The 26,278-nt window shown below is 40.2% G+C and overlaps 1 protein-coding gene across 19 annotated transcripts in view; it reads left to right on the plus strand.

Annotated features, from left to right (window-relative positions):
• ACBD6 (acyl-CoA binding domain containing 6) overlaps positions 1–25,996 on the plus strand; it is a 224,571-nt gene extending 198,575 nt beyond the window's left edge. For 8 of the 19 annotated variants that reach the window (XM_082398107.1, XM_082398118.1, XM_082398108.1 and 5 more), the window contains one exon: positions 25,714–25,996. In XM_082398107.1, the coding sequence (XP_082254233.1) occupies positions 25,714–25,868 (155 nt within the window). In that variant the 3' untranslated portion in view covers positions 25,869–25,996. The other 11 variants (XR_014246369.1, XR_014246370.1, XM_082398114.1 and 8 more) reach the window with 6 other exon arrangements.
• The last annotated feature ends 282 nt before the right edge of the window (positions 25,997–26,278 follow it).

Genomic DNA, 26,278 nt, shown 5'->3' on the forward strand with positions numbered 1-26,278 from the left:
TCAAGAACTATGAATAATCTGATATTGTACTCTACTTGCAAACTAACAAATTAGCTTGATACAGTCTTATGAATGCTGGCAAAAGACACACAACTCATGGATCAGAGACAAAAGACTATTATCCACAGCATAGCAAGCAGCATGAGCTTTGTGTTTGTGTTATTTCCCCTTGAGTCCCACAGGAGCTATGAAGAGAAGCCCAGGTAGGTCCTGCACACATAGTGTGTCATAGCTTAGAAATCCTAAGCTTAGGGAACTCTAGTCTTTTATAATAAGCTGCCAGAAGACCTGCTCAACCTTTGCTCTGGAGAACACATATGTTTATTATACTGGACAATAAACAAACCTGCCTTCCACTCTGGAAAGAAACAGTACCTCTGTTGTTGAAGGCTGTTCACTATATAAACATTTTTGGAAAGATAGTCCAGAATAAAAGCTGTCATTACCTCGGCTCACAAGGGATGCAGAAACATGAGAGTCCCTTGGAGAATTGTCTCCCAACAGTAATCAGGGAATGCAGATTCACACATTTAGATATAACTTCACACAGATTCGCAACATGTAAACATTTACAAAGATTAGTATTAGGATGTAGAGGAACAAGAACTCTCATACATTGCTGTTGGGAGTGTCAACTGTTGCAATCACTTTGGAGATGAATTTGGCAAAGTCTAGTGAAGTTGAAGGTACACATACCATACAACCCAGCAATTTCACTTCTAGTATATTCCCTAGAAATACTCCCCAAAATGTATATAATGAGACATAATTAAGAACATGTATTGCAGCATTACTTGTAATAGCCAAAAACTTGTTTTATTAGCCTTTATATTCCTCTGTATTCTGTACTTAAAATAGTTGTTAATTTAAATTGCATATATATATACACACATATATGCATACATGTATATTCTGTGTTACCAAATGCCTTTGAAAGGTGTGCCATTAAAAATGTGCATATCCAGGACTTCCCTGGTGGCGCGGTGCTTAAGAATCCGCCTGCCAATGCAGGGGACGTGGGTTCAATCCCTGGTCTGCGAAGATCCCACATGCCGCGGAGCAGCTAAGCCCGTGCTACACAACTACTGAGCCTGCACTCTAGAGCCCGTGAGCCACAACTACTGAGCCCACGTGCTGCAACTACTGAAGCCGGCGTGCCTAGAGCCCGTGCTCCGCAACAAGAGAAGCCACCGCAACGAGAAGCCCGCACACCGCAACGAAGAGTAGCCCCCACTCGCCTCAACTAGAGAAAGCCCGCGTGCAGCAACAAAGACCCAAGGCAGCCAAAAAAAAAAAAAAAAAGCATATCTATCACAGTATACAGGTCATCACTAGACTCCTTTCTATAAACAGCCCTCCGAAGTAATTATTGTTTTCCCCAGTTTATAAATGAGGAAATCAAAACTCAAAGAAGTTAATAAACTTACCTAAGGGAGCCAGAGATTCAAACCCATATCTCTAGATTTACCAGGAAAGGAGAGAAAAACAAATGCCTTCCCCTGCCTCCTTCCACAGTACTCACATCTCTGACTCTGCAAAGGTGTTTATAGAATTCTGTCAGATAGCTCCTCTGACATCACCAAATGCTGGCTACTCTTAACTCTCATTTTCGACCCAGGAAAAAACGTTTCTCAGCTACCTCCCTAGCTGTTTGAACTTGGCATAAGTCAAACAACCACAGATAATCTGAAAGGGAAAAAGAAACTCTTCAACAGTGGTTGTGAGGCCCTCAGCATAAAATTCAGGGCTGCGCCTTCTTCCTGATGCCTGGCTTCTTGAAGCCAGGCAAACTTTTTATTTCAAAATACGTGCCATTTTTTATTTCAAAATACGTGCCATAACGTCCAGAGTTCACTGCTCGGCTTAGAAAGACAACTCCGCCAGTGCAACCACATGCTGTGCTAAATCAGTTCTTATTTTCATCCCCTCATTCCTTCTTTCATCCACTCATTAGACATTTTTTAGTGCCTTCTCTGTGGCATGTTTTGTGTTTTCCTTTTATTTCTCCATCCAGAAACTGTAGAAACAGTTAAACCAGACTAAATATGCCCTTGAGAATGTAGATGAGTCACTCTGTCATCCCTAGTTAACCATTAAGGGTGAATGCCTTTACAGATGTGGGAATGTGTCCATTTAAGTTTGATATGTGTAAACTTCATTTCTGTATAGCAGCAGGGTTGGGAATTTTTTTTTTTTTTTTTTTTTGGCTGCACCATGCGGCGTGTGGGATCTTAGTTCCCTGGCCAGGGATCAAACCCACGCCCCCTGCATTAGAAGCACGAAGTCTTAACCACTCGACCGCCAGGGAAGTCCCTCAAAGGTCTTTCTGACTGGCTTCAAAATAAGCTATATATTCTTTATGTACTGATATGGAAAAATCTCTAAGATATATTGTTAAGTGAAAGGAATAAGGTGCAGCACAGTATATATACTGTGCTGCCATGAATATATCTGTATACATTTGCTAGTAAATGGAACAATACACAAAAAGTGAATGTTGGTTGCCTAAGGGAAGAAGTGTGGAGCTAGAATACAAGCACAGGATAAAAGTGTTCTCCTATAAACCCTTTAATGACTTCTGTATTTGGAACCATATGCATGTATCTATTTGAAGATTCAATTTAAATTATTTTAAATCTAAATATCATAGGCTCTATTAGTACTATAAATACAACTTAATTATATTCCATTCATTCAACAAATATTTAATGAGCACCTACTATTTGCTAGATAAAATATACCAAACATCCTTTTCAAGGTAACAGATGTCCCCAGACGTTGGGTGTCCTTCACCTCCCAGCCAATAAACAAGGACCTGATAACCATAGTGCCTAGTGTGTGAGTTAACACTGTCTAATCTGGCGAAACTGTGGGCTTGGGTTTCAATGCCAGCAAACCCTGGAAATGTTGCTTCTTGAGTAATGGGAAGTTGGAACTGAGACCTGAATCCAGAGTAAGCCAGCACTTTCAAAGGACTGCATCCTCAGTAGGAAAAAAAAGTTAAATTAGATTAGAAAAAGTTGACCCACTAGTGTAAGGAAAGAAAACAAGCTTATCTGCCACAGACCAGAATCTGGGTGGAAGAAAAGCCCCACCTCATGCAAGTTTGGGGTTTAAATTTATACTCTGTTGCAGAAATTCTCAAGTTGAGAAATTAACACAAGTGTACTAGGCTGGTTACCCCTAAAGGAACTGGCAGAAGCAAATGCTAAACTTCTCTTGAGAGACACATCCTCAACCAATGCAGCACAAAATTCCTACAGAAAGAAGTTCTGCTGAAAATGAGTTCACAATCCAGAATTACAGATTACACCTGAGTGAATGTCAGCGGACGTAGTAAACCACAGGATTAAACTTTAAGGAATTTAAGTAAAACTATTGGATAGAAATTATAAGAAAAAATTTGTATAAAATCAAGAAATCAGGAACAGAAGAACAAGACACTCCAAAAAAGAACAAGCAGATTTGAAAGAGAATCAAATAGAACTTCAGTAAGTGAAAAAATATAGAAATCTTACAATATGAATAGGTTAAAGTGCAGAATTGGCACAGGTAAAAAAAAACCAACAAATTATGGTGAACTGAAAGGTAGTTCTAAAAGGCAGTACAGAAAGATAATGAAATGGAATTGTAAAAGAGACACTGAGTGTAAAATGATGAATCTCATGAACCTACTGTTTTGTATCTGGCATCCTGAACTCAGTATGTACTATATGCTTCCATTTATATGAAGATCAAAAACAGGAAAAACTCATCTCCAGCATTAGCAGACAGGATAATGGTCACCTTGGGGAACTGGGTAGGTGGCATTTGGAAGGGATTAACAGGGCAGGGGTGCTTCTGAGATTCTAATGATGAGCTGATTCTTGATCTGTGTGCTAGTTACATGGATAAATTTATCTTAAGAAAGTTTATGTTTATTGTTTTGGTACTCTTCTGTATGTATTTTATACTCTAATAAAGTTTACACACATACAAAAAAAAAATCCAAACCTAGGCAGATATAAGATGGTGGTGTTACTGTTTTCATATATATAATCTCTTAACCTTTCCAACAGATGTCTGAGCTAGGCCTTGTTTTCCTACATCTGCAGGTGAAAAACTGAAGTCCAGATAAGTGAAATGACCTTGACAGGGTAACACAAGCTGTAGGTGGCAGAGCCAAGACACTTGTCCAGATCTTCTGATTCCACTTCCAGTCGTCTTTTCATAACTCTGTAAATAATTACAATCCTAGTATCCTTTTAAAGCACACATTATTTTGTGGAAGATAGTCTTTTATCGTTGGTTACCTTGGTCAGTGGGTCAGGCTATTTTTCAAAACTGTACTTATGAGTAAACACATATATATGTGTCCATTTGTGCACCTTCATATTCCTATTTCTGTTCACTGAGAGTTTAGACAATCATAAAAATTATCCCTGATTCAGGAATCCTGCCCAAAATTGATCTAGTAAAATGATTTCTATTTCTATCTCTCAGATTAGTTTATTCATTGTAGAAAGAACAAAACAAATACCATATGTTATAATCAAGATAATTAAACGCTCCAATAATATTATTAGTTAGAGGTTTTGGCATTACAAATATATAAAACTAAAATATTCTGACAACTCAGGAATGTTTCATGAGATTAATACTTTAATGATCACTTATAGGTGTGATTAATTTTTAATTTAGATTTTCTTACTAGGTCACTAGACTTTTGCCCAATTTTAAGGTTGTCAAAACAGAGCTTGGCATGTAACAATAATAATAATTACCATTTATTAAGCACCTACTATATGCCAGGGAATCTGCTGGGCATATTTTATCCATTTAGTCATTTAATGTTATTTAATCTTTTTATTTAATAGGCACTCAATAGCTATTTGTTGATTTTATTTTATTTTAGGACCCTTAACCTATTCTTGGAACTTTCATAACACTATAAATATAGTTAAATCCAGTGATTGCAGACAATGTTGGGGATGTCTTGGGGGCTTAGCTATTATTTTTTATGAATTACAGTTTGGCTTGACAGCTGTCCTTGTGTTGACAGCTCTTCTGATTATAGCAGTTGTCAAACTCCATCCTTAAGCAGGTTGTAAATCCTGCCTTCTTCCGATTAAAACTGGGTCAGAGCCAATGGCAGGTTAACTAGAGGCCAGTGTTCTACTACTGTATGTCCTTACTAGTTCGCTCTACATGCGCTTTGTATAGCAGCATACTAAAACCTTCATTCGCCTCTGTTTTACTTTGGTGTTTTTGAATCTTCAGGTATTGGTCCTCCTGTTATTTTGTGATTTAAACATGGTCCCTGCTGAAGAGTATATTAGTATAAGTGTGGGCTTCCTTGTAAATGGCCTGTTAGCCCTCCCCTCCTCCCCCTCCACTGGGAATACTAACATCATTGCATCTGTGTCTCCCAGGGGAAATCAGGGCTTTTCCTTGCACGTGCAGTCATGTGATTTCAGAGTGGGCAGGCTTTGTATCCTCATGAGCCCTTGGTCTTCCACGTAAAGCACCATCTGTTCTGTTCCTTGCACGCTGTTACAGGGCAGTGGGAGGAGGCATTAGAGTGAAAATAAATAAAATAAAAAAAGAAAGAAATTCATCATCAAAACCCTGAGGATTAATGGAGTCAGAAGGCTCACTGCTCTGAATGAAAATTCATCTTCACCTGTGCCAGTGTCAGGGCTGCGTCTATGGCACTTGACAAATAGAGGTTCCCAGGGTACCGTAAATTCAGCAACTATTCTAATCCCTGTAGGCTTGCTCAGGCTTTTCCGAGATGGGCTTATGACTGTTTTTGTATTTCCCAGCACACTGTGGGCACCAATATCCCCTCATTAATTTGGTAAAATGTTAGCACCCTTTCCTTCTCATCCCACTCTCATCTTCTTTGTCTTTGTCCATTTTGAGGCAGAGGGCAGCTCACACATTTCTGAAAGAGGACTCTGCCTTGTGAATTGTGCTTCATGGAAGATGCCAAAGGCAGAGAAATCAATTAACTAATGAATTTTGAGCAAATACTAATCCCCAATACTGTGTTAGATGAAGAGGAGAATATAGAAAAGCATATACTCAAGTAGCTCACCATCTAGTTGGGAGCACAGAGCATATATTTTCAAAAACTGTTTGTTGGGCACCTATACCTGCCATAGGCTCTATGCTAAACATAAACATAATTGATGCCTATCAACAGTGACTCTCCAAGAGGTACTACAAATGCCCTCCTCATACCGGGGTAAGATTCACCTATGTGCTTTCCCTTTGTCCTTTAAATCAGTCTATCTCTTCTCGTCCTTTTTTTTTTTTTCCTCTCTACTACAACTTCCTGGTTGCTTATGCTCTCATATCAGTCTGTCTTTGCATAAACCCAGGCATTTGTTAATAAAACTCCTTTCCTTGTGGGTACCATATCCCTTACTCTGAAGTACTATTTTGCAACTCTTAAATTCCAAATTTAAATCTCACTTTATAGTTACAATTGAGCTAAAATTTCATTTACATTTGTTAGGTTAAGGGATTGTAATACAGCCCAGTTAAGCCTTTTCTCAGCTGGTTGGCAGTAGTCCTCTACATGTGAAACTTAAAAATTTAAGCTCCATTCCTGGGTTAGTACTCATAGATTATATCATATCTCACTACTGGAAAAGTCACATCATCATACAGATTGTATGAAATTAATGCCCCTTTGTCTGAGATGGCCAGCTTAGTGTCTTCAGCCATAGTACACAGCTACTTAGCCTTGATCTTCATGCTCAGCAGTCTCAAGTGTTGGGTTAGATTTGAGCTAAAGTGTGATCTGACAGACCATGGTAGTTATTACCATGTATCACAGATTTATACACTGGGAAATTTATTCCTCTGATACTGCTTTAAAAGTTCCAATTTTAAAACCTAACCAAGTGTTTCTCACAATAAGTTGAGACTGATAGCTGTGGCAAAAATGTTAAATGATTATTCCTTAAAATATAAATGTCACGTAGCTAGTTTTATGCAGGATAAATATCCTCTTTCACAGCTACTTGATACTAGGCAATGTGTCTTTAACTTTGTTATGTTTCCTAAGAGACTGTCTTCCATTGGAATCTAACTTGAGACTGTCTTCCACTGGAATCTAACTTGGTGTACAGTGATTCATGGTAAAACCTTTCAAAAATGTAAAATAAAAATGTTCAGGGCTTCCCTGGTGGCGCAGTGGTTGAGAATCTGCCTGCCAATGCAGGGGACACGGGTTCGAGCCCTGGTCTGGGAGGATCCCACATGCCGCGGAGCACCCGGGCCCGTGAGCCACAATTACTGAGCCTGCGCGTCTGGAGGCTGTGCTCCGCAACAAGAGAGGCCACGATAGTGAGAGGCCCGTGCACCGCGATGAAGAGTGGCCCCCGCTTGCCGCAACTGGAGAAAGCCCTCGCACAGAAATGAAGACCCAGCACAGCCATAAATAAATAAATTAATTAATTAATTAATTTTAAAAAAATGTTCATTATTTTGGGAGATGATTTTAAACTCTCAAAGGGATGTTATAATCCTAAACAGTTTATTGGTAAATATATCCTGTCTCTGCCTTCCTCCCTATCTAAGGCATACCCCAAAACATGATCTCAGCCCATTAACACCTGTCCCAGGATAAGAATAGGCAAATTTGCCTTTCTGTACCATTTTCTCCTACTCTCTATTCACTTATTCAAATATTAATTTAACATTTATAATTCTAGTAGCCTTCTAAGAAATCCCACTAAAGGCAGAGAGATAGGGTTGCCAGATGGTCTGATTTTAGCTCAGAAAAATTTCTGCCTTCCACCACTATTCCCTTAGAACCACCTCTGAGTCTGTGCTATTATAAATTAGAGTTTGGTACCTAAGTCTGTCAGGATGGATAATATAAAGAATCACCAAAGCTGTCGCAAATTTGTAACTTATCACAACCTGGTTTTGGCTGTTGGCTCTATGCCCACTTCACAGCATATAGCCAGGGAGCCCTGAGCTGAAAGCACCCACCAGGGGAGAGGAGACAGACGAGGGAGCCATAGAAAGAAACTCTTTTATCTTTACATGAGTACCAACAAAGTGCAAAAGAAGAAATGTCACTACTAAATCATTTAAGACCAAACTCCTGGAGAGTTCTGCTTCCACTTAAGACAGAGAAAACTGCAACAGAACATTGCTCCCACACTAACAAGAAGAAAATGCTAGATAATCTACAAAATCGTAACTTTTCTTAAACCCATCAGACAGTAGAAGTTGCGTGTCAGCAAAGTAAACCAAATTCCAAAGAATGCCAAGCCCCTATAAGATACACCAACTGTTTCACCTTTGATAGAGCACCTGAGGAAGAGGCAGCCACCATAAAAGCAGATAAGAAGAAAACAGCTAAAATTAACAAATTCTTAAGGTGAGCTAGTATGACATTTTAGAATAACTGGGAGCTTCAGACCCAAGAAGACTTTTCACTCATGTACTTTTTTTCATTAACTGGGTGCTGTAAGACAAATTGAGAACAGAGAGATCCCTCCTCAGTGGCACACAGGCATGAAATCGTGCCATTTCCCTAGACCCTTATTTCATACAAAGAAAAATCCTTAAGCCACTGGTGGAAAAGCTGAAAGCTCTTCTATTCTCTCCTCCTGTCCCTGGGCCTAGGCAGATATCCACTGCCTTTGGAGGAGGAGTGAAAGCAAACCCTGTCTGCCACTGTGGCGGGACAGGGAGCCCCTGGGCTCCAGATCCTGTGTTGACACAAAGCAGAGATCTCTTGCCCCTGGGGGCTGGACAGGGATTTCCCACTCAAGACATGTTTTCTCTCACACAAGGCAGAATTTGGCTGACATTTGGGGGGGCAAGGAGGATGCAAGAACACTGAGAAATTGCCACCGCTGAGGGCCTAAGACTGAGACTAGACTAAAAGGACAACTCTATCCCACTCTCACCATGAGACTCACTCTGAGTAATAAGCAGTAGCAGTCTTATAATGGATGAGGAGAAAAAGTACAGAGACTCCCTCTGTGGTAGATGTGCGGAGACTACTGAAAGCTGAGGGTGGAGTGAGAATTCTAAAAAAAAAACCCTCTGGCGCCCAGGCCTCACACTAACCATAAGGTAGCAGCAGCCCACAGCTGGAGGAATTTAAGTGTGTGATGTGCTGAGGTTATCCATAGTAACAACAAAACCAAACCCGGTTCAACAGCTGACTAGATTGACTCAACACCCATACTAATGGCATGACAGAAGAAAAGGCATGCCCATTTCTGGGTGTAAATAGTATTATTTACTTCAGCATCCACTGTCCTCCTACACACAATATTCCGCATTCAAGAAAGCAAGGAAAAAACAGCCCTTTTCAAGCAATAAATGAGTAATTGATAGAGCAAGTAGATAAAAATTCAGCAAGGATTTGAAAGACTTGAACCATACTATCAACCAACTTGACCTAATTGACATTTATAGAACATTACACCTAATATACACAATATACATTGTTTCAAGTACACATGGAACATTTACCAAGATAGACCATATTCTAGGCCATAAAACTAACCTTAAGCATAAAAGAAGTCATACAAAGTTTGCTCTGTGACCACCACAGAATTAAATTAGAAATCAATAACAGACACGTATCTGGAAAATCCCTAATTGTATGAAATTTCAACACACTTCTAAATAACTCGTAGGTCAAAGAAGAAATTCCAAGAGAAATAAAATATTTTGAATTGAATGAAATGAAAACACCCCTCCAAAAGTTGTGAGATGCAGCTAAAACAGTGCTTAGAGGAAAATTGGATCTTTTATTAAGAAAGGTCTCAAATCAACGATCTAAGATTCTACCTTGAAAATTTTTTGAAAAAGAAAAGCAAAGTAAGCTCAAGATAAGCATTCTAATAAAAATAAAGATCAGAGCAGAAATCATTGAAATAGAAAACCAAAAATCAATGAAACCATTGAAAACCTTTAAAAAGGTCAATAAAACTGATAGACCTCTAGCCAGACCAATTTAGAAGAGGAAAAACAAATTAACAATTTCAGAAATGAAAGGGAGTCATCAACACAGATCCTACAGATATTATGAAGCAAATAAGGGAACATTAACTTTTTACCAATAAATTAGATAACTTAGAGTAAATGGACACACTTCCTAAAGACACAAACTAACAACATTCTCTCAAAAAGAAATAGAGAACCTAGATAGCCCTATATCTATTGAAGAGATTGAGAATTTGTTACTGAAAACTTTCCCACAACAAAATCTCCAGGCCCTGATTGCTTCACTGTGAATTCTACTAAATATTTAAGGAAGAAATAATACCAGTTCTACACACAAACTCTTCCAGAAAATAAGAGGAGGGAATACTGCCAAACTAATTCTATGAGACTAACATTACCCTAATACCAAAACCAGAAGAAGACCCTAGAGGAAAAGAAAACTACAGGCTGATATGTCTCATGAATATAGATGCAAAAAATCTTTAATAAAATGTTAGCAAATTGAGGGGCTTCCCTGGTGGCGCAGTGGTTGAGAATCTGCCTGCCAATGCAGGGAATATGGGTTCGAGCCCTGGTCTGGGAAGATCCCACATGCCGCGGAGCAACTGGGCCCGTGAGCCACAATTACTGAGCCTGCGCGTCTGGAGCCTGTGCTCCGCAACAAGAGAGGCCGCGATGGTGAGAGGCCCGTGCACCGTGATGAAGAGTGGCCCCCGCTTGCCACAACTAGAGAAAGCCCTCGCACAGAAACGAAGACCCGACACAGCCATAAATAAATAAAATTTAAAAAAAAAAGAAATGTTAGCAAATTGAAAATAGCAATATACAAAAAGGGTAATTATAACCAAATGTGTTTATCCCAGGAATCTAAGGTTGGTTCAGCAGCTGAAAATCATTGTATTTCACCATATCAGACAAATCAAAACCAAAAATAAAACGTGATTATCTCCATATATGTAGAAAAAGCCATTGAAAAATTCATCCTCCTTCATGATTTGGAAAAAACAGCAAAAAACAAAAACAGAACAACAACAACAAAAAAAACAGAGCAAAATAGGAATAGAGGGAACTTCTTCAGCCTGAAGAAATCAGTAGCTAATATCATCCTTAATGGTAAAATGCTGAATGCTTTCCTTCTGACTGGAAACAAGGCAGAGATGTCCACTCTCTCCATTTTGATTCAACATTGTACTGGAAGTTCTAGCTAGTGCATTAAGGGAAAGGAAGGGTCCCAGCACCCTTTACTGCCTTCCTAGAGAGACTTACTCCATGATATTTATATCCAGTATTTATGTTGGTCTGTTTCTGGGCTCTCTGTTCTGTTCCATTGATCTGTTTTTCTATTCTTTTGCCAATACCATACTGTCTTAATTATTATAGCTTTATCATAAGTCTTGAAGTCAGACAGTGTCTGTCTTCCAGCTTTGTTCTTCTCCTTCAATATTGTGTTGGCTCTTCTGGATCTTTTGCCTCTCCATATAAACTGTACAGTTTGTTGATATCCACAGCCTGACTTGCTGGGATTTTGGTTGGGAAGAACTGACATCATCTTGACAGTACTGAATCTTCCTATCCATGAATGTGGAATATCTCTCCATTTATTTACTTTGTTGATTTTGTTCTGAGCTTTATAGTTTTTCTCATATAGATCTTGTAAATATGTTAGATTTATACCTCAGTATTTCATTTTGGGGGTGCTAATGTAAATGGTATTATGTTTTTAATTTCAAATTCCACTTGTCCATTGCTGGAAAGCAATTGACTTTTGTACATTAACATTATATTCTGTGACATTGCTCTAATTGCTTATTTGTTCCAGGAGTTTTTTTGTCAGTTCTTTTGGATTTTCCACATGGACTATCATGTCATCTGCAAACAAAGACAGTTTTATTTCTTCCTCCCTAATCTGTATATCTTTTATTTCCTTTTCATGTCTTATTGCATTACCTAGAACTTCCAGTACAGTGTTCAAAAGGAGTGGTGAGAAGGGATATCCTTGCCTTATACCCGATCTTAGTGTGAAAGCTTTGAGTTTCTCACCAGTAAGTATGATTTTAGCTATAGGCTTTTTGTAGATGTTCTTTATCACATTGAGGAAGTTCCCAAGGAGTGACATCAGCAACATAGTGGAGTGAAAAGCTACCTTTGTCTCTCCCTTTCAATCTGCAACCAGTAAAACATTCATAACTCAACTCAACATAACTCAAAGGTGCCTCTGCCCAACACACCAGGATGCTAGAGAATTCCACACATCTGTACATCTAAAGGTCAGTGGACTGGAACACATATAGGAGGCAGAACCAAGGAAACAGTGGAGGTGGTACCTGTAGTCCTGGCCTTCCCACCACAGCAGCTGAGCCCACAGCCCCAGAGAACCCAGTAGCAGCCGGGGAGGCAGTGCACATGACTCCAGCTACAGCAACACCTGCGGCCACAGGCAACTGGGCAACAGCAGTAGTGGGGCCTGGGACCCCATCCCTCCAGCCACTGATGTGCCCACCACTCCAGCCACCTGCCCCCTCCCCCTGAATCTGCAGCAGCAGAGCCCACTAACCTTATAATACCAGACATGGAAGAGGTGCCCTCACAACTCCTGCTTCCCCCCTTCCCTTACTCTCCCCATGCAGTGGCAGAGCCTGTGACTCAGGGGATCCCAGACACAAGGGAGAGCCCACCATCCTGGTACACCAGGTGGTGATGCCAGCAACACTGGCAGAAGCAAGGCACCAGTGACCCCAGAGATGCAAGAACTGATAATGTGGGCAGGGGGCCACATGTTATGGGCAGTACAGGGTAGAAAGTGCTAACTCTCAAATGTAACAAGAGGCAGCTCAGGTAAGAGAAACCAGAAACGTATGCTATAGTGCCACCTACTGGAAAACAGAAAGCCTCTGATTTCTAACCTGTTGCTACTTCAGATGTGCTGGCAGAGGAACAACTCATCAAGCACCATGAAGAACTAGAGTAACACTACCACAGAAAGAAAATGACAGTTCTCCAGAAACCAAACTTAAAGTCATGGAATATTGTGATCTAACTGATAGAGAATTCAAAATAGTGAACATGAAGAAACTCAGCAAACAACAAGAAAATTCAGAAAGGCAGTTCAGTGAGCTCAGGAATAAAATGAATGAACAGAAGTAATACTTTGCCAAAGAGATTTAAACTCTAAAAAAGAACCAAACAAGTTTTGGAGCTGAAGAACTCAATAAATGAGATAAAGAATGCATTAGAAAGCAGTGAAAGGGGACTTCCCTGGTGGTCCAGTGGTTGAGAGTCCGCCTTCCAATGCAGGGGATGTGGGTTCAATCCCTGGTCAGGGAACTAAGATCCCACATGCCGCGGGTCAACTAAGCCCACACGCCACAACTAAAGAGCCTGCATGCTGCAGCTACAGAGCCCACGCACTCTGGAGCCTGTGCACCACAACTACAGAGCCCACATGCTCTGGAGCCTGCACCACAACTAGAGAGCCCACATGCCACAACTAGAGAGAAGCCTGCAAACCGCAACAAAGAGCCCGCGTGCCGCAGCTAAGACCCAATGCAGCCAAAAGTAAATAAATGTTTAACAAAACAAAACAAAACATTGGAAACAGAGCAGACCACATAGAAGAGAGAATTAGAGAGCTCAAAGATAGAAATCTAAAATTTATACAAGTAGAAGGAAGAGAAATAGTATTAAAAAATGAGGAAATTCTGCAAGAGCTATCTCACTCTTTTAGGAGGGGCACCATTAGGATAATAGGTATCCCAGCAGGGCAATAGAAGGAGAAAGGAGAAGAAAGTTTATTTAAAGAAATAGCTGAGAACTTCTCAAGTCGAGGAAGTTCCCCTCAATTTCTAGTTAACTGAGAGGTTTTTTTTTTTTAATCACAAATGAGTGTTAGATTTTGTCAAGTTATTTTTCTACATCTATTGATATGATCATGTGATTTTATTTTTTTGCCTATTGATACAATGGATTATATTAATTGATTTTCAAGCGTTGAACCAGCCTTGCCCACCTGGGATAAATCCCACTTGGTTGTGGTGTATAATTCTTTTTATTCATTGTTGAGTTCAATTTGCTAATATTTTGTTGAGGGTTTTGTGTTTATGTCCATGAGAGAGATCAGTCTGTAGTTTTTTTCCCCTTTCTTATAATGTTTTTGCCTGGTTTTTGTTATTAGAGTAATGATGGCCTCATAGAATGATTTAGGAAATATTCTCTCTACTTCTGCCTTCTGAAAGAGGTTGTAGATATCTGGTATAATTTCTTCTTTAAATGTTTAGTAGAATTCACCAGTGAACCCACATAGGCCTGGTACTTTCTAGTTTGGAAGGTTATTAATCATTTATTCGATTTCTTTACTAGTTACAGGCCTATTCAGAATGTATATTTTTTCTTGTGTGAATTTTGGCAAATTGTGTCTTTCAAGGAATTGGTCCATCTCATGTAGATTATCATATTTGTAGGCATAGAATTGTTTGTAGTATTCCTTTATATCCTTTTAATGTCTATTGGACCTGTAGTAATGTCCCCTCTTTCATTTCTGATATTAGTAATTTGTGTCCTCTCTTTTCTTATTTAACTTGGCTAGAGGCTGATTGATTTTATTGATCTTTTCAAAGAACTACCTTTTGATTTTATTGATTTTCTCTATTGATTTCCTGTTTTCAACTTCATTGATTTCTGTTGTAATTCCTTTTTTTTTTTTTTTTTTCTGCTTACTTTGGATTTAATTTGCTCTTCTTTTTCCAGTTTCCTAAGGTGGGAACTTAGATTATTGATTTTATATCTTTCTTCTTTTCTAATACATGCATTCAATGCTATAAATTTCCCTCTAAGCACTGCTTTTGATGCATCCCACAAATTTTGATAAGTTGTGTTTTCATTTTCATTTAGTTCAAAATAATTTAATTTCTTTGATTTTTTTTTTTGACCAATGTATTATTACTTACTACAAACTTACTATAAAGATACAGAAATCAAAACAGTGTGATATTGGTGTAGGGTGAGGTGTATAGATCAATGAAACAAGATAAATAACCTAGAAATAGACCAAACCACACATGGGTAATTGATTTTTGACAGAAGTGCCAAGGTAAGTCAATGGAGGAAAGGATACTCTAACAAATGGTGCTGTAACAGTTGGATATACACATACATACTGGAGGGAAGAAAAGCCTCAACCCTTTTCTCATACCCTCCACAAAAATTACCTTGAAATGGATCAGAGACCTATACATAAGAGCTAAAATATAAAGAACTAGAACAAAATGTGGAAGAAAATCTTTGTGATCTTGAGATAGACAAAGACTTCTTATATAGGACACAAAAAGCACAAAACATAAAAGAAAAAAAATAAATTGGACTTCATTCAAAATTTAAAAATTTTACCCTTCAAAAGATACTGTTAATAAAAGACAAGACACAGAGTGGGAAAAAATATTTATAAAACATATTTGGAAAAAAACATATCCAAGAATATATAAAGAATAATTCTAACTTTATTGAAAAGACACCCCAATTAATAAGTGGACAAAAGATTTGGATAACTCACCAATGGTAGATGATTGGCAAATAAGTACATAAAAAGATGTTCATCATTAGACACTAGGGAAATGTAAATTATAAACCACAATAAGAAGACCTGACTATACTATATAGTACCTATACTATAGGTACTAGAGACCTGACTAGAATGGCTAAAAAGAATTTTAATGATAATAACAACTGCTGACAAGGATACAGAGCAACTAGAATTCATACATACTGGTGGGAATACAAACTTTGGAAGTTTGGTAGTTTCTTATTCAAGTTTAATATTCACTTGCCATGTGGCTCAGCAGTCCCACTCTAGATATTTACCCAAAAGATGTGAAAACATAAAAGAGCCATACAAAGACATGTATCCAAGTGTTCATAGGATCTTATTTATAATGGCCAAAAACTGAACACAAGCCAGATGCCTACATACCTTTATACAATGGAATACTACTCAGCAATAAAAGGGAAAGAACTACTCATACCTGCAGCAACATGGATGGATCTCAAAAGCATCATGCTCAATGAAAGAAGCCAGACACAGAAGACTATAGGCTGTATGATTTCCATTTCTGGAAAAGGCAAAACCTAAGGACAGAAATCAGATCAGTGGTTGCCAGGGGCAGTGGGTGGGGGTAAGAGGATTGGCTGCAGAGAGGCCAGAAGGAACTTTTGGGGGTTATGGACATGTCTTATGTCTCTATTGTAATGGTAGCTACACAAGTAGACACATTTACCAGAATTCAAATTTTTAAGAAGAATGAATATTACTTCAATTTTTTAAAAAAGGGAGAAAAACCAGGGAATCTTGCTCTGTATGTTAACTGGCACAATCCAAAGTGGATGAAGAATCTGGGACAGACAAGATGGCAGAGTAGAAGGATCTTGAGCTCACCTCTTCTCACACGCACACCAAAATCACAACTAACTGCTGAACAGCCATTGATAAAAAAGACTGGAACCTACCAAAAAAGATATTCTACATCCAAAGACACAAAGAAAAAACCACAACAAAACAGTAGGAGGGGCGAGCTCGTGATATAAACAATTCCCAAAGCACCCAGGTGGGTGACCCACAAACTGGAGAATAATTATATCGCAGAAGTTCTCCCACAGGAGTGAGTTCTGAGCCCCACATCAGGCTTCCCAGCCTAGGGGTCTGGCATCGGGTGGAGGAACCCCCAGAGTACCTGTCTTTGAAGGCCAGAGGGGCTTGATTGCAAGAGCTGCACAGGACTGGGGGAAACAGAGACTCCACTCTTGGAGGGTGCACACAAGGTCTCACATACACCAGGACCCAGGGCAAAAGCATTGACTTTGTAGGAGCCCAGGCCAGACCTACCTGCTGGTCTTGGTGGGTCTCCTGGGGAGGTGGGGGTGGGGGGGGGCAGCTGTAGCTCACCCTGGGAACATGGACACTGGTGGCGGTGGCAGAAATATTGGAGAGCGTCATCTACATGAACTCTCATTGAAGGCAGACATCTTGCCTGGGTCATAAGCACCGAGGCCTGGCCCCACCCAACCGCCTGTAGGCCCCAGTTCTGGGACGTCTCAGGCCAGACAACAGGGCAGGAACACAGCCCCAACCATCAGCAAATAGGTTGCCTAAGACTTCCTGAGCACACAGCCACCTCTAGATAGGTCCCTTGACATGGCCCTGCCCACCAGAGGGCCAAGACCCAGCTCCACCCATCAGTGGACAGGTACCAGTCCCTTCTGCCAGAAAGCCTGCACAAGCCTCCAGACCAACCTCACCCGCCAGGGGACAAACACCGGAAAACTATGATCCTACAGCCTGCAGAACTGAGTCCATAAACTCAGGTCAGAACCTACCCTGGGAACAGCTGGTCCCTGCCCCTGAGTGATGAGAGGGGAATGCACTGCTGGGACGAGGACCACTTCTCCAAGGTCAAGAAATGTAACTAACCTACCACAGAAACAAAAATACAAATAGAAATTTAAACAAAATGAGACAGCAAAGGAATATGCTGCAGACGAAGTAACAAGATAAAACCCCAGAAGGACAACTAAGTGAAGTGGAGATAGGCAATCTACCCGAGAAAGAGTTCCAAGTAATGATCATAAAGATGATCCAAGAACTCAGGAAAAGAATGGATGCATAGATCAAGAAGTTCTTAGCAAAGAGAAAATATAAAGAACAACCAAACAGAGTTGACGAATACAGTAATGAGATGAAAAATACATTAGAAGGAATCAATAGCAGAATAAATGAGGCAGAAGAACGAATCAGTGAGCTGAAGACAGAATGGTGGAAATCATTGCCATGGAACAGGATAAAGAAAAAATGAAAAGGAATGAGGACAGTTTAAGAGACCTCTGGGACATCACATGCACTACCAGTCACATTATAGGGGTCTCAGAAGGAGAAAGAGAGAAAGGGCCTGAGAAGATATTTGAAGAGGTAATAGCTGAAAACCGCCCTAACATGGGAAAGGAAACTGTCACCCAAGTCCAGGAAGCACAGAGAGTCCCATACAGGATTAAGCCAAGGATTAACACACCAAGACACATAGTAATCAAATTGACAAAAATTAAAGACAAAATATTAAGAGCAACAAGGGAAAAGCAATAAATAACATACAAGGAGACTCCCATAAGGCTAGCAGCAGATTTTTCAGCAGAAACTCTGCAGGCCAGAAGGGAGTGGCATGATATATTTAAAGTGATAAAAGAGAAAAATCTACAACCAAGAATACCCAGCAAGGCTCTCATTTAGATTTGATGGAGAAATCAAAAGCTTTACAGACTAGCAAAAGCTAAGAGAATTTAGCACCACCAGGCCAGCTTTGCAACAAATGCTAAAGAAACTTCTCTAGATGAAAAAGAAAGGGTCACAACTAGAAAAAAAATTACAAATGGGAAAGCTCACCAGTAAAGGCGAACATACTGTAAAGGTAGGAAATCATCCACACACAAATATGATATCAAAACCAGCAACTGTGAGAAGAGGATAGTACAAATACAGGATATTGGAAATACATTTGAAATTAAAAGACCAGCAACTTAAAACAATCTTGCTTATATATAGACTGCTATATCAAAACCTCATGGTAACCGCAAACCGAAAATCTACCATAGATACACACAAATAAAAGAAAAAAGAATCCAAACACAACTCTAAAGTTAGTCATCAAATCACAAGAGAAGAGAACAGAAGAGGAAAGGGAAAAAAAAGTCCTCCAATGCCTAGCTAAGCACTTGTGCTTTGAGCATGTGTGTTTCCTTCTGCCCAAATCCTGAACGAGGTACTATACTAGCTACCCAACCCTCCAACCAGGCAGATCAGAATTCAAAGAACCTGGAGCAGCCTTGAGGTCCATAGGCTCACATAAGAATATGATTCCCTCTATAATAAACATAAAAGTAACTACCATTTAATAAGCATCTACTATTTGAGTCCTCTATTAGACCCTGGACATGCATTTTCATTTTCCTAGGAAGACCATCTGAGGATAGTTACTCAAGGTCACGCAAACCCAGATGGATTCTAGAATCCATGTTCTTTCTATGGCACTACTTACGAATAAGGGCCTGTCCACCTGGGTCTCCAGGTTAATGTGGCAGTTTCCTCGTTTTGGAGCTGTATCCCTATTCTGAATGTAGGCATTCTTGACTGAGGTTCTGACACTCCGTATATATCTTACTAGCCCCACCCCCCTGCAATGGTTGGACCTGACTTGTGTACTAGGTCACTGGCTGGAGCCCTGCTCCTTCAGGGATGGGTTTCTGGCAACAAGGCCATTCAGTGGTGACTGTCCAGACCTACTGCTGGCCCCACCCACCACCAAAGCCTTGGGGTGGGGTTAGTTCACTCAGCCTGATCTACTTTCAACACCTTCTCCATAGTAAATACTGATGAGAGATATTTGGATGACCACCTACTGTGGGCCAGCATTACATTAAGCACCTAAAATTTATTGTTGAACTTGAGTGGTACTTATCCGCCCTGGACCCTCAGGCTGCCTGTCGTCCGAGCCCACATCAGATCATGGCAAAAAGCCAGTATTCCTTTAGTATGTTGACATAGTTGAAAAGGCCTTGTGCAAAAGATATACTAAGAAACAACAAATGTGAGATATACACAGAGAGACTCTGGTTTCCTACAGAATCATGGGTTGTAGGTCCTAGTTCACATTGTCATCAGGGAACTCACCCAACACAGGTTTGTAAAATTACATCAGTAGCAATAAGGAAGTTGGAAAAAGTAGTGATTGGTAAGGTTGAGAGTCATAATGATTAGTCTCAGGTGGGAGCAGTTCATCCTATAGGCACTATACCACACATCAGTTCTTTACAATGTGCATGAAAGTCACCTGTGGCTCTTGTTACACCATGGATTCTGACTCAGTACATCTGAGGTGAGGCCTGAAGCTCTGCATTTCTAACAAGCTCCCCTAATACGCTGAAAGCCACTGATCCTCAGAGTACACTTTGCATGGCAAGCCCATAGACCTCCTTGACACAGGTTTTAAAAAGGAAAAAAATAGAGTTGACTTAACTAGGATCTAAGTCATGCATGTAGGTGGCATTAAAACCTTCCAGCCAAGGTTCATGATCTTACCACAAAAGTAATCATTCGTAGAGGAAAAAGACCAAACCAGCCCTGAGTCTCAAGAGCATTAGGAAGATGGATCCCGGCATTGAGGGGTCTGGAAATACATATAGAAATCAGGATAGGGAAAGAATGTGCAGCAGTCATAGAAATAACGACAACGTTGTTCAACTGTTTGAAAAGCAGAGAAGAAGGTAGCCTGGGGTATTTGAAGTCAGGCCTGGAACGCCAGACCCAGGACACTAGACTCACTGGCACAGAAAAGGCCAACTTCAAAGTCTGAACAACAAGCAATGGAAAGAAATCAGCGCAGGCAAACCAACACCGTCACAAATGTCCAGAAGGCAATCAGGTAGATTCCCAGATGTGGGAAGTGAACTTACCTGCTCATCTTCAGCTTCCAGAAGGAACGGAGCAAGGGAAATCAAAGCGTCCTAGTGCCAGAGGAAATAGCGTGTTCAGCAAGGAATCCAGGAGACAATGAAGTACGGGAGCTGGAAAACTCAGCAAAAGCTCAGCTCTGCTACCCACGTCACATCCGACGTAAAGTTACGTCATACTGAACCAATGAGAGGCCTGTGTTCCTTCTTACCTGTGTGGGGCATTATCAATACGTGTGAGTTAAGTGGCTCTAGCTGTGAAAATTGACAAATAGTATGAGGCAGGAAGCACGCTGGTAGAGCCCTGAGTCTCAAAGTGAGGTCCCAGATCATCAGTATCAGCATCACCTGGGAACCTGTTAGGAAATGTAAAGTCTCAGTCCTGCTCCAAACCTACCAAACAGAAACTGCGGGGGTGGCACCCTGCAGTCTGTGGTCCAACAAGCCCTCCAGGTGATTCTGATGCAGGCTCACTGCAGTAGAGTCTAGTGAAAGCCTGGTGGAGAGAGAAGGCCAGGTGTGGCAAAGGACAGTCATTATGAGCAGGCTTGATAATGGCGCTTTTAAAGAGCTGGTGGGGCTTCCCTGGTGGCGCAGTGGTTAAGAATCCACCTGCCACTGCAGGGGATATGGGTTTGAGCCCTGGTCCGGGAAGATCCCACATGCCGCAGAGCAACTAAGCCCGTGAGCCACAACTACCACCAAGCCTGCACTCGAGAGCCCACGAGCCACACTACTGAGCCCACACACCACAACTACCGAAGCCTGCACGCCTGGAGCCCACGCTGTGCAACAAGAGAAGCCACTGCAGTGAGAAGCCCACACACCACAACGAAGAGTAGCCCCTGCTCGCCACAACTAGAGAAAGCCCACGTGCAGCAACGAAGACCCAACACAGCCAAGAATAAATAAATTAATTAAAATAAAGAAAAGAGCTAGTGAAGTCTTAAAGCCTGTTTATAGAGAGAAGAAAACCCAGTAGAGATAATGTAAAATAATAATTAATAAAACATGCTCAGTGATCAACAATGAAAACCAAAGTGGATGAATGTAAATTGTAGTAAAAATTGCAAGTGAAAATTTAATAACAGGCATTATCAGTCTTTGCTTCTTAAGCTTTTTATTTCCCAACCACATAAATGTGTCTACTGGTAAGGACACCATTAGGAATTTTCAATAATCTGTATGTCTCCTTCAAATGTATTTCTCCAGCATGGTTAGAGAAACCACCTTAGGTAGGTAGCTCTTTGGCCAGAGTGATCCTGTAATATAAATATATTTAATAAGAGTATCCAGAAAAATTGCTAAAAATCCTGAGCCCAAAACATATGTCTTCAGAAAGTCACACAGTACAGTAAAAATGGAGATAGTAGTGTGTATGGGGTGAGTGGGTTGTTTTTTTTTTTTTCAGATTCAAATTTTACCTCCCTGCTGAGCTTATCAATATAGATATCCCCTAGTACCACATATTTATCATGTCCCAAACAGTATTATTTCTACCCCTCCATAATTTTCTGCTTCTGTTCCCCTCCAAAAACTTTCGCTCTTCCTTCTTCTGGTTCTTTATTTTAGAGATGTCACCAGCATCTATGTGTTCTCCAAGACTAGAAACATAGGTCATCTTTGCTTCTTCTAATTCTTTTGCCCATTGTTCTTTTGGATTGATTTGTTAAAGTTTTTTTTTTTGTTTTAGTATTAAGGATATTAGCTCTTATCTGTGTTATGTAGGTGAATATGTTTCCCAGTTTATGGTTTACTTTTTTATATAGTATTTTTGTGTGTGTGGTATAGCTATTTTAAATTTCTGTTCAAATTTATCAGTTTAAGGTTTCTATATAATCAGATTTATCAGTAATTTTATCAAGTGTAGAAATACTCAGGCTGTTTTATTCAGTAAACATTACGATCACAGGCCTTGGGCCTAAGAGCTTTTCAAAAACCTATAAAAGTACTTGAAATCTGAAACAAAATATCTTTGCTACAGAAAACAAAAAGAAAATTGCAAAATATAAATAATTAAATGTTTAGCTAGGTGTCTACAAATATGACATTATATCAGTTTCGTTAATTATTAAATTTAGTATTCACAAACATTTTTTTAAAAAAAGGTACATCCGTACTTTGCTATGTCCTACCTGAATTTCAGTGGCTCTCTTATGCAGTCCCTTCTTTTTTCTTTTTTTTTCCCTTCAGGATTGTCTTTTTTTTTTTTTTTTTTAACATCTTTATTGGAGTATAATTGCTTTACAATGGTGTGTTAGTTTCTGCGGTATAACAAAGTGAATCAGCCATACATACACATATATCCCCAAATCTCCTCCCTCTTGCATCTCCCTCCCACCCTCCTTATCCCACCCCTCTAGATGGTCACAAAGCACTGAGCTGATCTCCCTGAGCTATGCAGCTGCTTCCCACTAGCTATCTATTTTACATTTGGTAGTGTATATATGTCCTTGCCACCCTCTCACTTTGTCCCAGCTTACCCTTCCCCCTCCCCGTGTCCTCAAGTCCATTCTCTGTGTCTGCGTCTTTATTCCTGTCCTGCCCCTAGGTTCTTCAGAACCATTTTTTTTTTTTAGATTCCATATATATGTGTTAGCATACGGTATTTGTTTTTCTCTTTCTGACTTACTTCACTCTCTGTGACAGTCTCTACATCCATCCACCTCACTACAAAGAACTCAATTTCGTTTCTTTTTATGGCTGAGTAATATTCCATTTTATATACGTGCCACATCTTTATAGGTTGCTTCCATGTCCTGGCTATTGTAAATAGAGCTGCAATGAACATTGTGGTACGTGACTCTTTTTGAATTATGGTTTTCTCAGGGTATATGCCCAGCAGTGGGATTGCTGGGTTGTATGGTAGTTCTATTTTTAGTTTTTTAAGGAACCTCCATACTGTTTTCCATAGTGGCTGTATCAATTTACATTCCCACCAACACTGCAAGAGGGTTCCCTTCTCTCCACACCCTCTCCAGCATTTATTTATCAGTCCCTTCTTTATACTCCTGCCAACACTAGCTAATTTCAAGCCCCCTAAAAGGACTACCACAGTCCCTTAACTGGTCTACCTGCCACAAATGCCTAGGTTCTCCAAGTCACTCTAGAATTATCATCCTAACACAGAGGTCAAATTATGCTACTCCCCTCCTCATAAATGCCAGACTTCTTAGTATGGCTTTCAAGACTTTGTATAGTTTAACTTAAATCCAGCCTCTGCTTTTGACCCTCTATATTGCTTCTCTGAGCCAGCAGACAGTTCTCTCAGCATTCCCTGTGCTCTCCTGCTTCTCTTAATGTTGTTTTGTCACTCTGCAATGCCTTTTCTTCTAAGTTTACCTGGAATTTTACTCTGTCCTCAAAGCTCAGCTTACATACCACCTACTTGTAGTATTTTTCCTGATTCCTTAGCTTCCTCCTCCTCTCCCACATCCCCCTCACCTTTGCAGGTGTGTGTGTGTGTGTGTGTGTGTGTGTGTGTCCCCGCCTGCCACAGTGTTTATTCATCCTTCTCAGTTCCTCAGAGCAGGAATCTTACCTGTATCCTTGATAGGACTCATATGGTATGTATTCAGTAAAATACCCATTGAATCAAACTACTTACCCTTCTTGCTCTCCCTGTTAAAAACCTTTTGTTGTTGCTGTTGTGTAATATATCACACTACAAAATTGTATATAAAATGTATATGAAGAATTTAAAATGTACCTTTAAAAAATTGTATACCTACCACGTAGTTTAAGGAAGAGAACATTGCCAGTATCTTTGAAACCCCCTGTGTGTGTGCCTATCCAATTATACGGCCTTCCCTATACCGCCCCCCACCCCAGATTAGCACTATCCCAAATTTCATACCACTATTTTCCCTTAGAGTTTCACTTCGTATTTGTGTCTCTGAACAATGGTGTTTAGTCTTGCCTGTTTTTAAAATTGTGTTTAAATGGAAACATACTGTATGTATTCTACTAATTTGCTTTTTCCCTTCAACATTATGTTCTAGAGATAAACTTGTTATATGACGCTATAGGTCATTAGTTTTCATTTTGGTAAGGGATTTCATTGTATATGTAAACAATATTTTATTTTTACATGTTATTCTTAATGGGCATTTGAGTTGTCTACATTTGGGGTCTATCACAAACAGGGCTACTATACGTACATTCTTGCAGATATCTCTTGGAGAACACATGCAAAGGTTTCTAGAGAGTATAACTAGGAGTAGAATTGCTGGGTCCAAGGGTAGGCATTTGTTTAGGTTTAACGTGTAATGCCACCTTGTTGTCCAAAGTGATGCACAGTGTACACTCTCCACAGTGCAGAGGGGAGTTTCCCTTGCTCCAGGCCTCCTCCATGCTTGGTATTGTCTCAGTTTTTAGTTTTCAATTGTCTAGTGGGTGTGAAATGTTATCTCCTGGTTTTAATTTTTACTTCCGTGATTACTAATGTGGTTGCTCATCTTTTCATATGTTTGTTGCTATTTATGTTTTATCTTGTGTGAAATGCCTATTTTTGACTTCAGCCCAGTTGTCTCAGTGCCATCTAATTAATGGAGCTTTGTTTCCTTGCTGACCTTCAATGCCAGCATTGTCACAGTCAAGTTTCTGTACATGTGCAAAAGAATGGATGGCTCTCTCTTCTAGCCCTTTGGTCTGTTTGTCCATCCTGGGGGCAGGACCATACCATCTTCATAATAAGTCTTGATATCTGTAGGTCCCTTTCCTCCTCCTGTGTCTTGTGTGATTGGTGCCATTTTTTTTAAGGCTGCTTTAGAGGGATGGTCTGATTACTAGGCCACCTTTTTTTCTTTCTTCATTTACGAATTTTAAAGTTCAGTTAGTTACCCACTTATTCCCTCTTCAAAGACAAAACAAAATCTTTTCTTTGACATTTACAATATTTTGAGCCTTTTGACTTAGCCTGCAAACTTATCATTTTGATCAAAGTAAATGAAATACTTAAACTACTTTTGTTCCTTCCCTTCATCCCATCCTGAAGAATAGAGTCCAAAAAGCCTCACAATTTAAAAAAATGTATTTGTTTGTTAGCTTCTGGGCAGCCACAGAGGCAAATTTGATTTTCCTAACACTGGCAAACCCACCGTCACGGCGCAGTTCCGTTACAAGACCTCATCGCCCCCGGCCACTGTCCCGTCGCCCACTGTTCAGGATTCCTTATTGCTCAGCACTTGCCTTTCCTGCTGAAGTCTAGTACTGTCTGTCTCATGGTAACTTGGTTTTCGTATTTGTTGATTTTCCTGTCAGCTGCTGCCTGTGAGTTTTTGGACATTGTCGAGCTGCTGCTCCAGTCCGGCGCCGACCCCACGCTCCGAGACCAGGACGGCTGCCTGCCGGAGGAGGCGACAGGGTGCAGAGCGGTCACTTTGATGTTACAGCAGCACACAACTGGCAAGGCTTAATCAAAAGACTGGAAACCCACAGTCTATAACAGCACAGGGCTTCAGTGGTGAAAGAAAACTTCAAAAGTAACACTTCTTTTGCCACCCACCTTTGGTCTACATTGGCTAATAAAATCAGTTGTGCGGAACTGGGGTTTTGAAGTCTCAGCAATTCCTTCTACTTGCATATATTCCAGCAAGTACCGTTTGGTGATGAACATGTGTACTGTGCATAATACAATCCAATTCCGCTGAGCGTGCTCTGAAATTTATCACTGTTCTAGAGGCTGGGAGAAGAGGCGACGCATCGTATTTCACAATTTTAAACATGACTGCTCTTTTAAAAAACATACAGAAGGGAAATAGAACCGGCAGTACTACACTGACAATTAGGGAAAGTTCCATGAAATCCCAATATGGTGGAGCTCAAA

Source organism: Balaenoptera borealis, assembly GCF_965194805.1.
Source record: "Balaenoptera borealis genome assembly, chromosome: 1".
In the NCBI taxonomy this organism is placed as follows: Eukaryota; Metazoa; Chordata; class Mammalia; order Artiodactyla; family Balaenopteridae; genus Balaenoptera; species Balaenoptera borealis.